The 13,330-nt window shown below is 51.9% G+C and overlaps 1 protein-coding gene across 25 annotated transcripts in view; it reads left to right on the plus strand.

The window, feature by feature from the left end:
• DMTN (dematin actin binding protein) overlaps window positions 1-12,576 on the plus strand; it is a 33,635-nt gene extending 21,059 nt beyond the window's left edge. For 18 of the 25 annotated variants that reach the window (XM_030816908.1, XM_030816901.1, XM_030816911.1 and 15 more), the window contains 9 exons: window positions 167-319; window positions 2,302-2,426; window positions 3,709-3,814; window positions 10,243-10,307; window positions 10,475-10,523; window positions 10,681-10,688; window positions 10,868-10,933; window positions 11,175-11,255; window positions 11,408-12,576. In XM_030816908.1, coding sequence (XP_030672768.1) covers window positions 167-319; window positions 2,302-2,426; window positions 3,709-3,814; window positions 10,243-10,307; window positions 10,475-10,523; window positions 10,681-10,688; window positions 10,868-10,933; window positions 11,175-11,255; window positions 11,408-11,521 — 767 coding nt within the window. In that variant the 3' untranslated portion in view covers window positions 11,522-12,576. The remainder of the gene's footprint in view (window positions 1-166; window positions 320-2,301; window positions 2,427-3,708; window positions 3,815-10,242; window positions 10,308-10,474; window positions 10,524-10,680; window positions 10,689-10,867; window positions 10,934-11,174; window positions 11,256-11,407) is intronic. The other 7 variants (XM_030816904.1, XM_030816915.1, XM_030816917.1 and 4 more) reach the window with 1 other exon arrangement.
• Window positions 12,577-13,330: the final 754 nt, after the last annotated feature.

Consider the following 13,330-nt stretch of genomic DNA (forward strand, 5'->3'; position numbering starts at 1 on the left):
GGAGGGGGTCGGGAGGATAGCATGTCACAGCAGCACGTGTGCCTGGTGCTCAGCGTGTACACTGCTTTTACCTGCAGGACCTCACAGGTGTGAAGGGGGAGGGGTGAGGGTAGCCAAGTTGGCCTCGGGCAGGGCACACCTGGCTGACCCTGGCCTTTGTCTGCAGAGTCCGTGGGAGGCAGCCCTCAGACCAAGCACCTCATCGAGGATCTCATCATCGAGTCATCCAAGTTCCCTGCAGCCCAGCCCCCGGACCCCAACCAGCCAGCCAAAATCGAAACTGACTACTGGCCATGCCCCCCGTCTCTGGCTGTTGTGGGTAGGAGAGATGGGGAGAGGGGAATGCACTGCACTCCCTCCCCTTGGCTCTTGCTGCAGCCCCGTGAACCCACTCCCACCTCTGCCCTATGGTGTCCTCGTGGGCTTTTTCCCACCTTCAGGAGCCCCCAGGCTTCTCGCTCACTCACTCTCTGTGTTCCCATAGCGCTTGGTGTAAGTGGCCCTTTTATTGGTCGTTCATTTTCTTTCCATTCATTTATTTCCTGACTCAGCAGACATGTATCAAACTTCTGCATCCCAGGCTCTGTGAGGGGAGCGCTGGGAAAGAGAAAGATAAATGATAGATGGTTTGGTCCCCAGCGAATTTAATTTTAATTTTTATTTGTATACATTTATGGGGTACAAGTGTAATTGGTTACCTGCATAGATTGCACAGTGGTGAAGTCAGGGTTTTTATGATATTGTTATCTGAATAATGCATGTTGTATCCATTAAGCAATTTCCCGTCACCACCCCCCACACCCTTCTGAGTCGCCCTGGTCTGTCATCCCACTCTCTACATCCATGCGTACACACTATTAAGCTCCCACTCATGAATGAGAACATGCAGTCTTTGTCTTTCTGTGTCTTGTTTGACTTAAGACAATGGCCTCCAGTTCCATTCATGTTGCTGCACCCACTGAATTTCAGTCATGAGTGTGTGTATGTGTGTGTTGCCTACCCAGCTTCAAGGCAAGGTGAGAAAATGTTACTCTTATTTTATTGTATTTTTATTTTATTTATTTATTTATTTATTTATTTTGAGATGGAGTCTCGCTCTGTTGCCCCAGGCTGCAGTGCAGTGGCACAATCTTGGCTCACCGCAACTGCCACCTCCCGAGTTCAAGCAATTCTCCTGCCTCAGCCTCCTGAGTAGCTGGGATTACAGGCATGCACCACCACACCTGGCTAATTTTTTGTATTTTTAGTAGATATGGGTTTTCATTATGTTGGCCAGGCTGATCTCAAACTCCTGACCTCAAGTGATCCACCCACCTCAGTCTCCCAAACTGCTGGGATTACAGGCGTGAGCCACCACGCCTGACTCTCTTTTTAAATTTTGAGACAGGGAGTCTTGCTCTATTGCCCAGGCTGGAGTGCAGTGGCGAGGTCTCGGCTCACTGCAGCTTCCACCACCTGAGTTCAAGCGATTTTCCTGTTTCAGCCTCGCAAGTAGCTAGGATTACAGGTGCCCACCATCACACCTAGCTAATTTTTTTATTTTTATTTTTATTTTTATTTATTTATTTATTTGGAGATAGGGTCTCGCCCTGTCACCCAGGCTGGAGTGCAGTGGTGCAATCTCGGCTCACTGCAAGCTCCACCTCCCGGGTTCACGCTATTCTCCTGCCTCAGCCTCCTGAGTAGCTGGGACTACAGGTGCCTGCCACCACGCCCAGCTAATTTTTTTGTATTTTTAATAGAGATGGGGTTTCACCATGTTCGCCAGGATGGTCTCGATCTCCTGACCTCGTGATCCACCTGCCTTGGCCTCCCAAAGTGCTGGGATTACAGGCGTGAGCCCCCACGCCCGGCCTATTTTTATTTTTAAATATTTATTTATTTATTAAGACAGAGTCTCACTCTGTTGCCCAGGATGGAGTGCAGTGACGCCATCACAGTTGACTGTAGCCTCAAATTACTGGGCTCAAGCAATCCACCTACTTCAGCGTCCCCACTAGCTGGGACTAGTGGGGCATGCCCCACCACACCGGGCTAATTTTTTAAAATAATTTTCTATAGAGACCATATTACCCCAGGCTGTTCTCAAATTCCTGGCTCAAGCGATCCTCCCACCTCAGCCTCCCAATGTGTTGAGATTACAGGCATGAGTCACCTACCCACCCTACTTTATTTAAAAAAAAAATTTGTAGTGGCCTTATCAAAGTCCGGCCCAGAGCAGTGCACAGAGGCTGCGCCATGTAAACACACACTGACCCCATGGCGAGTGACTCCCTGCCCGCCTTTGCTTGTGTCTCCTAGAGACAGAATGGAGGAAGCGGAAGGCGTCTCGGAGGGGAGCAGAGGAAGAGGAGGAGGAGGAAGATGACGACTCTGGAGAGGAGATGAAGGCTCTCAGGGAGCGTCAGAGAGAGGAACTCAGTAAGGTAGCATCTCGCCACCCCCACCCTCCACCCCTGTGCCGGAGTCTCGCTCTGTCGCCCAGGCTGGCATGCAGTGGCATGATCTCAGGTCACTGCAACCTCCGCTCCCAGGTTCAAGTGATTCTCCTGCCTCAACCTCTTGAGTAGCTGGGATTACAGGCGCGCCACCACCTTGCCCAGCTAATTTTTTTTTCTTTTTTTTTTCTTTTTTTGTATTTTTAGTAGAGATAGGGTTTTGCCATGTTGGCCAGGCCGGTCTCGAACTCCTGACCTCAAGCAATCCGCCCATCTCAGCCTCCCAAAGTGCTTGGATTACAGGCGTGAGCCTCTATGCCCAGCCCACCCTGTGTCTTTCTGGGGACAGAAGTTCTGGCTCCGTAGCTAGTCGAAGGGGTTCCTACCCAAAAAGCATGCTTTTTGGAACATGTGGGGGAGCCTCTTCTTGCCAAGACCCCAGGATTTTGCTTTTGAAGGGACACCTGGACTTTATGCTGCCTTCCGGGGGACATTACTTGATATTAGGGTTGAAAGCGCAGCAAAGGGTGGTCCCATCAGAGCTGGGAGCTAGCAGCCTGAGTGATCCATGGGAAGAGAAAAAAGGAGAGCATGGGCTACGGGCCTCCAGCAGAGGAGAGAGAACCATGGAAAAGCCATCGACAGTGACATGGGCCTGGGCTCTGGGCAGGGTGACCTGGGACAGGGACAGGGAGGCCGCCGTGGTAGAGTTCTACTGAGCAGCTCTGACTCCTGGCTCTCAAGGGTGGCCAAACCCATTGTGGCCATGTGTCAGCCACGAACGAGAGGCTCTGTGAGCTCCAGGGCATGAACCAGCAGCTTGGGAAATGTCCGCAGTCCTGCCTGCACCATGCCCAACTCTGGACCTTTTAGAGATAAGAAACGAGTATTGGCCCAGCACAGTGGCTCACACCTGTAATCCCAACACTTAGGGAGGCCGAGGCAGGAGGATCACTTGAGCCCAGGATTTTGAGACCAGGCTAGGCAACATGGTGAAACCCCATCTCTACAAAAAAAAACAATTAGCTAGCTGGGTGTGGTGGTGCATGCCTGTGTTCCCAGTTCCTCAGGAGGCTGAGGAGGTTGGATTGCTTCAGCCCAGGAGGTCAAGGTTGCAGTGAACCATGTTTGTGCCACTGAACTCCAGCCTGGGTGACAGAGTGAGACCCTGTCTCAAAAAAAAAAAAAAAAAAAAGAAAGAAAGAAAGAAAAAGAAAAGAAAGAAACAAGTGTCTAAGTCTTGGCTCCATCTTCCTTTCTCCCTCCTCAGGTTACTTCCAACTTGGGAAAGATGATCTTGAAAGAAGAGATGGAAAAGTCATTGCCGATCCGAAGGAAAACCCGCTCTCTGCCTGACCGGACACCCTTCCATACCTGTGAGTGCTATGGAGGGGGTCAGTCATCTGGCCAGAGATGGAGGCCTGACTCTGTGCATCTGTTGACTTGTGACACATACAGGATACAATCCCTGACCCAAAGCACGGCTGCTCTCCTGGGAGCAAGAATCCCAGTCATGGAACAATGTCAGATGATAAATGAGAGAATTGGCTAAAATATAATTCATCAAGTTTGGTTTAATTTAGCAACCATTTATTGAGTGTTTACCATGTGCTAGGCACTGGGCATATAAGCAGGGAAAAAATCTAGTCTTGTCCTCTGGTAGCTTGCTGTCAGCGGGGAAACTGTCATGGAATCTGGGGTTTCAGTACAGTGTGGCCAGTATTGTGATCAAGGTGCACAGGGTGCTTTGGGAGCACAGCAACAGGGCCTGGGAGGCCAAACTGAGGGGTTTTGTTGTTGTTGTTTGTTGTTTGTTTGTTTTATTGAGACAGGGCCTTGCTCTGTTGCCCAGGCTGGAATACAGTGGTGCAGTCTCAGCTCACTGCAAACTCCACCTCTGAGGCTCAAGCAATCCTCCCACCTCAGCCTTCTGAGTAGCTGGGATTACAGGTGTGCATCACCATGACTGGCCAATTTTTAAAATTTTCTGTAGTGACAAGGTCTCACAATGTTGCCCAGACTGGGCTTGAACTCCTGGACTCAAGCAATCATCCCGCCTTGGCCTCCCAAACTGTTGGGATTACAGGTGTGAATCACCACGTGCAGCTTAAACTAAGTCTTGAAGGCTGAGACCAAGCAAGCCAGACAAAGTGAGTGGGAGAGGGCATTGCAGACATTGGGAATGGTGTGGGAGCGAAATTGGGAACATGAAACATCTGGCTGGCTGAGCCTCCAGGAGTCTGGAATTACAGAGTACAGGGTACACTGTGGGGCAGTGGGCAGTGAGGCCAAGAGATGGGGAGCAGGGCAGGCTTTGAATGCCGTGGCCCACTATCCAGCACGCTACCCTGGACTCCCTCAGAGCTTGGTGGCTGGAGAGGAGAGGAGAGGAGAGACCTGAAAACCCAGGAATGGAAGCTGCAAAGCCTCTTAAAGCCTAAGAGGGGTCCCGGCACGGTGGCTCACACCTGTTGTCCTAGCACTTTGGGAGGCCGAGGTGGGTGGATCACGAGGTCAGGAGTTCGAGACCAACCTGACCAACATGGTGAAACCCCATCTCTACTAAAAATACAAAAATTAGCCAGGCATGGTGGCGCATGCCTGTAATCTCAGGTACCCAGGAGGCTGAGGCAGGAGAATTGCTTGAACCCAGGAGGTGGAAGTTGCAGTGAGCCAAGATCGAGCCACTGCACTCTGGCCTAGGGAACAGAGCGAGACTCTGTCTCAAAAAAAAAAAAAAAAAAAAAGCCTAAGAGGAAACCACATAGCGTCACTTCTTCATTGTAGCTGCCAGAGCCAGTCACTGGCTGCCTAGACTCCAGGGAAGGGGAGCTAGACTTCTTCTTCTTCTCCTTCTCGTTCTCCTTCTCCTCCTCCTCCTTCTCCTCCTCCTTCTCCTCCTCCTTCTTTCTTCTCCTTCTCCTTCTTCCTCCTTCCTCTTCTTCCTCTTCTTCCTCTTCCTTTCTTCTTCCTTCTTCCTCCTTCCTCCTCCTCCTCCTTCCTCCTTCCTCCTCCTTCCTCCTTCCTCCTTCCTCCTCCTTCCTCCTTCCTCCTCCTTCTTCCTCCTTCTTCCTCCTTCTTCCTTCTTTCTTCTTCTTTCTTCTTCTTTCTTCTTCCTTCTTCTTCCTTCTTCTGGCAGGGTCTTGCTCTGTTGCCCAGGCTGGAGTACAGTGGCACCATTTTGGCTGACCACAACCTCTATCTTCTGGGCTTGAATGATCCTCCTGCCTCAGCCTCCTGAGTAGCTGGGACTACAAGTGCATGCCACCATGCCCAGCTAAATTTTTTTTTTTTTTTAGACAGAGTCTCACTGTCACCCAGGCTGGAGTGCAATGGTGTGATCTTGGCTCACTGCAACCACTGCCTCCCAGGTTCAAGCAATTCTCCTGCCTCAGCCTCTTGAGTACCTGGGACTACAGGCACACACCACCATGCCCAGCTAATTTTTGTATTTTTATTAGAGATGGGGTTTCGCCATGTTGGCCAGGCTGCTCTCAAATTCCTGACCTCAGGTGATCCACCTGCCTTGGCCTCCCAAAGTGCTGGAATTACAGACGTGAGCCACCACGTCTGGCCTAATTTTGGTATTTTTAGTAGAGATGGGTTTTCATCATGTTGCTCAGGCTGGTCTTGAACTCCTGGGCTCAAGCAATCCTCCTACCTCGGCCTCCCAAAGAACTGGGATTGCAGGCGTGAGCCACTGCGTCCAGCCAAGACCACTTCTTGATGACAGGTACCACAAGGTCTCATTGCAGAAAGCATGAAAGATGGGAGGCAACAGTGCAGGCCATCTTTAGAAACAATCTACCACACTCTCCAATAGACTGGATAAGGGCTAAAAAAAGATGTGGGTCCAGAGAAGAGGGAATGGATTTGGGAATATATAGACAATTGAATCCACTGGATCTAATCCAGTGGCTGATTAGACATGGGAGGTGCAAGAGAGAGAAGCTGAGGTTTTTGTCTTGGGTGCTGGGTGATGACCAACTTGGAACTGAGATAATAAGAGAGGCGGATTTTCAGGGAAAGATGAGAGACTGGTTTTGGACATGTGGGGTTCGAAGTGCCCCATGTACAGCACTGTGGGTGGGAGGTGCAACTGGCAGAGTTGGGAGCTTGAGGGTCTTCAGCTTGCTCATATGTGGCAGGAAAACGGTGAGGAGAAAGTGAGATTGTACAGAGAGAGAAGGGAAGGGTGCCTAGGGCTTCCATTAAAGGTCCAGTCAGGGCTCACGCCTGTAATCCCAGCACTTTGGAAGGCTGAGGTGAGAGGACTGCTTCAAGTCAGGAGTTCAAGATCAGTCTGGGCAACAAAGTGAGACATTGTCTCTATAAAAAACAGAAAAATTAGTTGGGAGTGGTGGCATGTGCCTGTAGGCTCAGCTAGTTGGGTGGCTGAGATGGGAGCTATGATTGTGCCACTGCAATCCAGCCTGGGTGACAGAGTGGGACCCTGTGTCTAATTATATATATATTAGAGGGCTGGTTTGAGGGCTGGTTGAGATCGAGCCCCAGAATGTGTGGGAGGCTGGCCTTGAAAGGCCTCCCCTGTGGGATGGGAACTTGGATCCAGGGGCAGGCCGGATGAGAAGCCGCGGTTGTCTGCTGAGCGTTAGAGGGTGAGATTTGGTGAGAATGGCGAGGGTTTGGAACCGCCGTGGAGGGGAAGAGAAACCTGCGAGGCTTGGCCTTCGTAGTGATGCTCATCTACATTGTGTGGGCTGTATGTCCACAGCTGGGGGCAGGATGGGAGCTGTTGGGTTGACCCTGGGTTAGCGTTTTGTAAGGATAGGTGCTGAGGGGCCAGGCTGCACTGTGGAGGAGCTGATGAAAGTAGTTGCTGTGCCCAGACACAGAGCCGAAACTGAGAAGTTAGTGACAGAAGTGGGAGGTGGGGGGGCGGTAGGAGGGGAATGAAGAAACTGGAGTTCTCCACGAGGTTGGTGGCCTGGGTGGTGGGGATGGAGCTGAGCCAAAGCCACAAAGTGAATGGTCCAAGCTCACAGTTTCTAGGCAGCATGGTGCGGCTGATGACAAGATCCTGGGCATGGCCCTTTGAAAGGGTTATCTCATGTGGAGCAGAAGTGAGAACCACTGGAACTGGGGAATTCAAGGACCTCAAGGTTAATATGTGGTTAGGACATCTGAGTGTTCCCCAGGGCTCTCAGGATGCTCTCTCTGTGGGTGGGAAGAGCTACAGAGGTTTATTAGAGAATGTGGAATAAAGAGTTAAGGCCTAAGGAATGATATGGAGAGAGGATGCATGAAGGTTGGATTCAGTGTCAGTGTTCTGCCAGAATCTTCTATTCAGCCCAGATTAGCTCGTTAACTTCCATTTTGGCCTCGTGAAGTTGAATAGCCAGACACCTACCTCCGGATCATCTTTGGTGTCCCTGAACTTGTGGGTGATTAATGATCACATGACTGCATAGGTTACTGTCATATTAAAACAACGTGAATTCTAGAATCATGAACAGGCATGTCATTCTGATTAAATGGTGACACTGGAATAGTCGCTCTGGAACACACGTAAGCATTTTATAATAGAAGTAATTTGGAGGGGAAAATCTTCATGCAGGGTTTGAAGGTTGAAATTCTATCAGTCGGTTGAATAAATGTATACTTATTATTGTAAGAGTGAAACGCTTCAATAGTGAATGGTGATTGTGAAAACTATTTTCTAAATAAAAATAAGTGTTAGGGGTAAAAATGAGGTTTTGTTCTCAATAGTCGAATGCTTCCAAGCAACAGATTTCATAAGAATATTTTAAGAAGAGGCTGGGTGCAGTGGCTGATGCCTGTAATCCCAGCACCTTGGGAGGCTGAGGCAGGTGGATCACCTGAGGTCAGGAGTTCAAGACCAGCATGGCCAACATGGTGAAACCCTGTCTCTAACAAAAATACAAAAATTAGCTGGGCATGGTGGCACGTGCCTGTAATCCCAGCTACTTGGGAGGCTGAGGCAGGAGAATCACCTGAGCCTGGGAGGCAGAGGTTGTGGTGAGCCAAGATGGTACCACTGCACTCCAGCCTGGGCAACAGAGCAGGACTCCGTATCAAAAAACAAAATATATATATATATGTATATATTAAGATAGTTCCTCATAGTTTTGAATCTATGGAGGTTAACTATTTATACAAAAATGCTTGTGGAAACAGTTGGTATAGATGCCAGTCATTTCGAGCAATTGGAGGTGAAGGCATTTTGAGATCACCTCAAGCTAAGGATCTTAGGTACAAAGTTATTTCCAGGAAAACATATTACTGGAAACAAATTTTCTTGAATTATAATCTGCAGTACTTCAAAATTTAGAGATCCTATTAAATGTGCAAGTTGAGACTGAGATCCAGTAATGCTGATGTGAAGTTGTTGACTGCTGGTACAATCCCCAGTGACAGTGCTGAGAACATGACTCTTTCTGTAGTATAATGTCAGACTGTTTTTTTTTTTTTTTTTTGAGATGGAGTCTCGCTCTGTCACCCAGGCTGGTGCAGTGGCGTGATCTCGGCTCACTGCAAGCTCCGCCTCCCAGGTTCACGCCATTCTCCTGCCTCAGCCTCCCAAGTAGCTGGGACTACAGGTGCCTGCCACCACGCCCAGCTAATTTGTTTTTGTATTTTTAGTAGAGACTGGGTTTCACCATGTTAGCCAGGATGGTCTTGATTTCCTGATATCATGATCCACCCACCTCGGCCTCCCAGAGTGCTGGGATTACAGGTGTGAGACGCTTTGCCTGGCCTAATGTCAGACTTTTAAAATTTGATTACTAGGCCAAGCATAGTGGCTCACGCCTATAATCTCAGCACTTTGGGAAGCCAAGGTGGGAGGATTGCTTGAGCCCAGGAGTTCAAGACCAGCCTGGGTACCATAGTGAGGCCTGGTTTCTACAAAAATAAAATAAAATAAAAAATATATATATATATATTAGCTGGGTTTGATGGCTCATACCCCTAGTCCCAGCTACTGAGGAGGCTGAGATGGAAGAATCACTTGAGCCTGGGAGGTAGAGGCTACAGAAAGCTATAATCACACCACTGCACTTCAGCCTGGGTGACAGACTGAGACCCTATCTCAAAAATAAATAAATAAATAAATAAACAAACAAACAAACAAATATGAATACTAGCTGAGCAGGTGGCCCATGCCTGTAGCTCCAGTACTTGGGAGGCAAAGGCAGGAGGATCACTTGAGTCCAGGAGCTCAGGTTCAGCCTGGGCAACATAGTGAGACCCTATCTCTATTAAAAATTTTTGGCCAGGTGCGGTGTATTTTTTAATAGAGACAGGGTTTCTCCCTGTTGGTTAGGCTGGTCTTGAACTCCCAACCTCAGGTGGTCTGCCCACCTTGGCCTCCCAAAGTGCTGGGATTACAGGCATGAGCCACCACGCCTGGCCAAAAAAAAAATAGATATGATTACTAACGTTGTTAACAAAATTATAATAATGTAATTATTGTGATTCGATTTTAGATTTCTTTGTGTATCCCAAAGGTTCATTTTCTGATGTGAGCCTTGGCTCTGGCTGACTCAATTTTCACATCAGGCATTGGGCCCAATTGTATATTTGGGCCACTTCTAGTTGGAGAGAAAAAGGATGGTGGTAGAGACAGCTGTGAACCACCAGCACTGTATTGCTTGCTGAAGGTGACCAGTAGGAGCTGGGAGCTAGCAGAAGCCGGCCAGGTTCCCCCCAGCATGACCCCTTCCTGCCCTGCCCCAGCTGTGGAAGGCCAGTGAGGGAGCTCTCTCAGGAAGGGCTGTCAGGGCCAAAGGGACTGAACCCAGGACCTTTTGCTCTCTTCCAGCCTTGCACCAGGGAACGTCTAAATCTTCCTCTCTCCCCGCCTATGGCAGGACTACCCTGAGCCGGGTAAGGTCTCGGGACCAGAGATACAGACTATGTGGGAAGAGCGTGCATGTGGGGTGCTGAGGGACTGAGCCACTTGGGCACCCTCAGGGAGCGGGGAGACCCCCAAAGTGAAGGGGACCAAAGGCGAATATCCCCAACTGCCTCTGATTCCTTTGTGTCCTTTCTAGCTACAGTCCACAGAGTTCAGCCCATCGGGGAGTGAGACTGGAAGCCCAGGTGAGAAGTGGGGCCTGGTGCTGGGATCTGGAGAATGGGCTTACACAGGTCCCTGGGCAGCCGGGGTCTGGGCTGTGGGCAGGGGTCTGGTGAGGTCAGGCGTGTTGGCCTGCTGACCTCGGAGCTGCGTCTGACCCATGCCCCTTCTCTCCCGCAGGCCTGCAGGTGAGTGCCTCCTGGAGGGGAACAGGCGGAGCACCAGAAGCCGGGTCCTGGTGCCTGGAAATGTCAGGGGAAGGGGGTTGTGGGGCCACAGAGTTGCCTGGAGAAGAAGAAGAAGCCGGGGTAAGGCTGGGAAGGTCTCCCTGCCCCGCTCTGGCTCACTGCGGCTTTGGTCTCCCCAGAACGGAGAGGGCCAGAGGGGGAGGATGGACCGGGGGAACTCCCTGCCCTGTGTGCTGGAGCAGAAGGTGAGGGGCAGGGGACACAAGCGCCTGTAGTGGGGCGGGAGGCTGGGGAGATGCCAGGCAAGTGGAATGCACTGCGGGGTCTTCCTGGTGTTGAAGATGGGAGGGATGGCAGGGAAGCTGGGGGAGACAGAGGGCAAGATGGCATGAACCCCAGTGGCCTCTGCAGGTTGATGTGGGGGGCCTAGGGAGTCGAAGGACAGGACATTCTGTGAGCCTAAGATTGCCCCTCCCCCCACCCCAGATCTATCCCTATGAAATGCTAGTGGTGACCAACAAGGGGCGAACCAAGCTGCCACCGGGGGTGGATCGGATGCGGCTTGAGGTAGGCAAGGAAGATGCCCTGGATGGGTGCGGGACTGTCCACGGGCACTCTCTTGCTTGGGGGAAGACCTGGGGCCTCTTTGAGTGAGTGTCCCCTAGGTCACTGGGCACAGCCCCCACCCCACACTGAGCTGCACCGATTCCCCCATGTAGAGGCATCTGTCTGCCGAGGACTTCTCAAGGGTATTTGCCATGTCTCCTGAAGAGTTTGGCAAGCTGGCTCTGTGGAAGCGGAATGAGCTCAAGAAGAAGGCCTCTCTCTTCTGATGGCCCCCACCTGCTCCGGGACGGCCCCCTTACCCCTGCTGCTTCAGGGTTCTTCCCCAGCGGGTTGGGAGGGGCAGGAGGTGGGGTGGAAGTAGGGTGGGCTCCTTTCCTCAGGTAGAGTAGGGGGCCAAAACCTCTGCAGTCCCCAGCAGTGAGCTACGGACTTTCTTCCCCCTCAGAAGCCTGGGGGCCTCCTGCTGTCATCCCTGGCCCTCCCTGCACAGGGCAAAGCCAGTCTGGGCTCCGGCATACAGCATGTTTGCGCCCTCTCCCCGCCCCTCACCCCAGAGGGTGAGGAGGAATGAGGGGCATTGGTGGTTAGGCCGGTCGGCTGTCTTGAACAGCTGGAGGGAAGATGCAGGTGTGGGAAGCAGCCAGGCAGAAAGAGCTCCAGGCTCTCGTGTCACCCACCCAGCCCTCCCATACTCACTCCTGACAGCTTTCCTGCACTGCAGCCTCCTGCTCCTCTGACTCTAGTGGGAACAGGCCCCAGCTCAGCCTCCGGCAGGGAGGTCACCCCCCCACTTCAGCTTGCCCTGACCTCCGCTCGCAAACCCCGAGCTTCCAAGCCTTTTGCTCCAGCCCTGCGGCTTCCCCAGAAGCCTGGGCTTAGGGTGGAGATGCCACCTATACACGACCCTGGCCCTCCACCTGCCTCCAGGCCACGAAATGGGAATTCCAGCACTAAGCCAGGCACCGGGCAGGAGCTGGGCCTTCCGCCTCACTTGGATGGCGTCAAGAGGCCAGGCCTGGCACATTTTGGAGTGTCCTGACTACCAGCTCTCACCCACACCCACGTACCCCCCCACACACTATGCTCTCTCAAGAATGTAATTTATTGGGGCCCCCCCAGCTGCTTTCCTCACCTGCCCCTGCCCTACCTTACACCCCCAGCTTGACTTCTTTCCAGTCCACGTGTGTATATAATATCTATATTTTTGCCCAGGTCTGGGTATTGCTCCTGCCCAGACCCTGGCATCCCTTTCCACTGTGTGTGTGACCATGCTGGGGGAGGGGGACTCTGCTTGGAATTAAAAGGTTGCATTGGGTCCCTACATCTGTCTTTTCCTTATGAGCCACCAGACCTGGGTGAACGAGACAAGCCATATCAGGCGGAGGGAAGCCCTGGGAGCAAGGGTTCCAATGCAGAGGCCACCTAGGGCTGGAGGGGTGGAGATGCAGCCCTGCAGTACTCTTCCCCCAAGCCCAGGCTGCAGAAGCAGGGGCCGTCTAGACAGGGGCCTGTCTGCCTCTCCTTCAGAGACTCTGTGATGGGGGCAGGAACCCTTGTGTTTGGGGCCAGAGGGAACTCACACCTCAGGGAGGAGCCTGGTAGAGAACTGGCTGGGAGGAAAGACTGCCCCAGCCCTCCACCACATCCCGACGTGCTCACCTTGGTGGCCAAGCTCAACATCGGACATGGTTGTCCCTCCCAAGGGGCAGGGTGCTCATGGTTCAATGGGGAGGCCAAACACAGAAAAGGTCAGCAGGATGTGAGTGTGTGGTGAGCTGATTGCCAGGAATCAGGCAGGGGAAACTAAGGAATGGAGAAATGGCAGTTGGAGGACAAGTCAAGTGGAGGCCAAGGGAGGAAGATGGGAATCTGGTCTTGGTTGACTTGGTAAGGCCTCCCAAGGGGAAAAGACAGGGAATTGCGTGTTGCGGGTGCGGGGTGGGAGAGGGGCTGTGGATCTGACAGAAAGACCAGAAAGAGGACTGCCTGCAGGTGTGGGTGCTTATGTGGGGAGGGGCCGGCCCCACCTGGCTGGAGCAGAACCATGTGTGGGCACATGAAGAGGCGTGCAGTCA

This window comes from Nomascus leucogenys, chromosome 8 (genome assembly GCF_006542625.1).
Source record: "Nomascus leucogenys isolate Asia chromosome 8, Asia_NLE_v1, whole genome shotgun sequence".
In the NCBI taxonomy this organism is placed as follows: Eukaryota; Metazoa; Chordata; class Mammalia; order Primates; family Hylobatidae; genus Nomascus; species Nomascus leucogenys.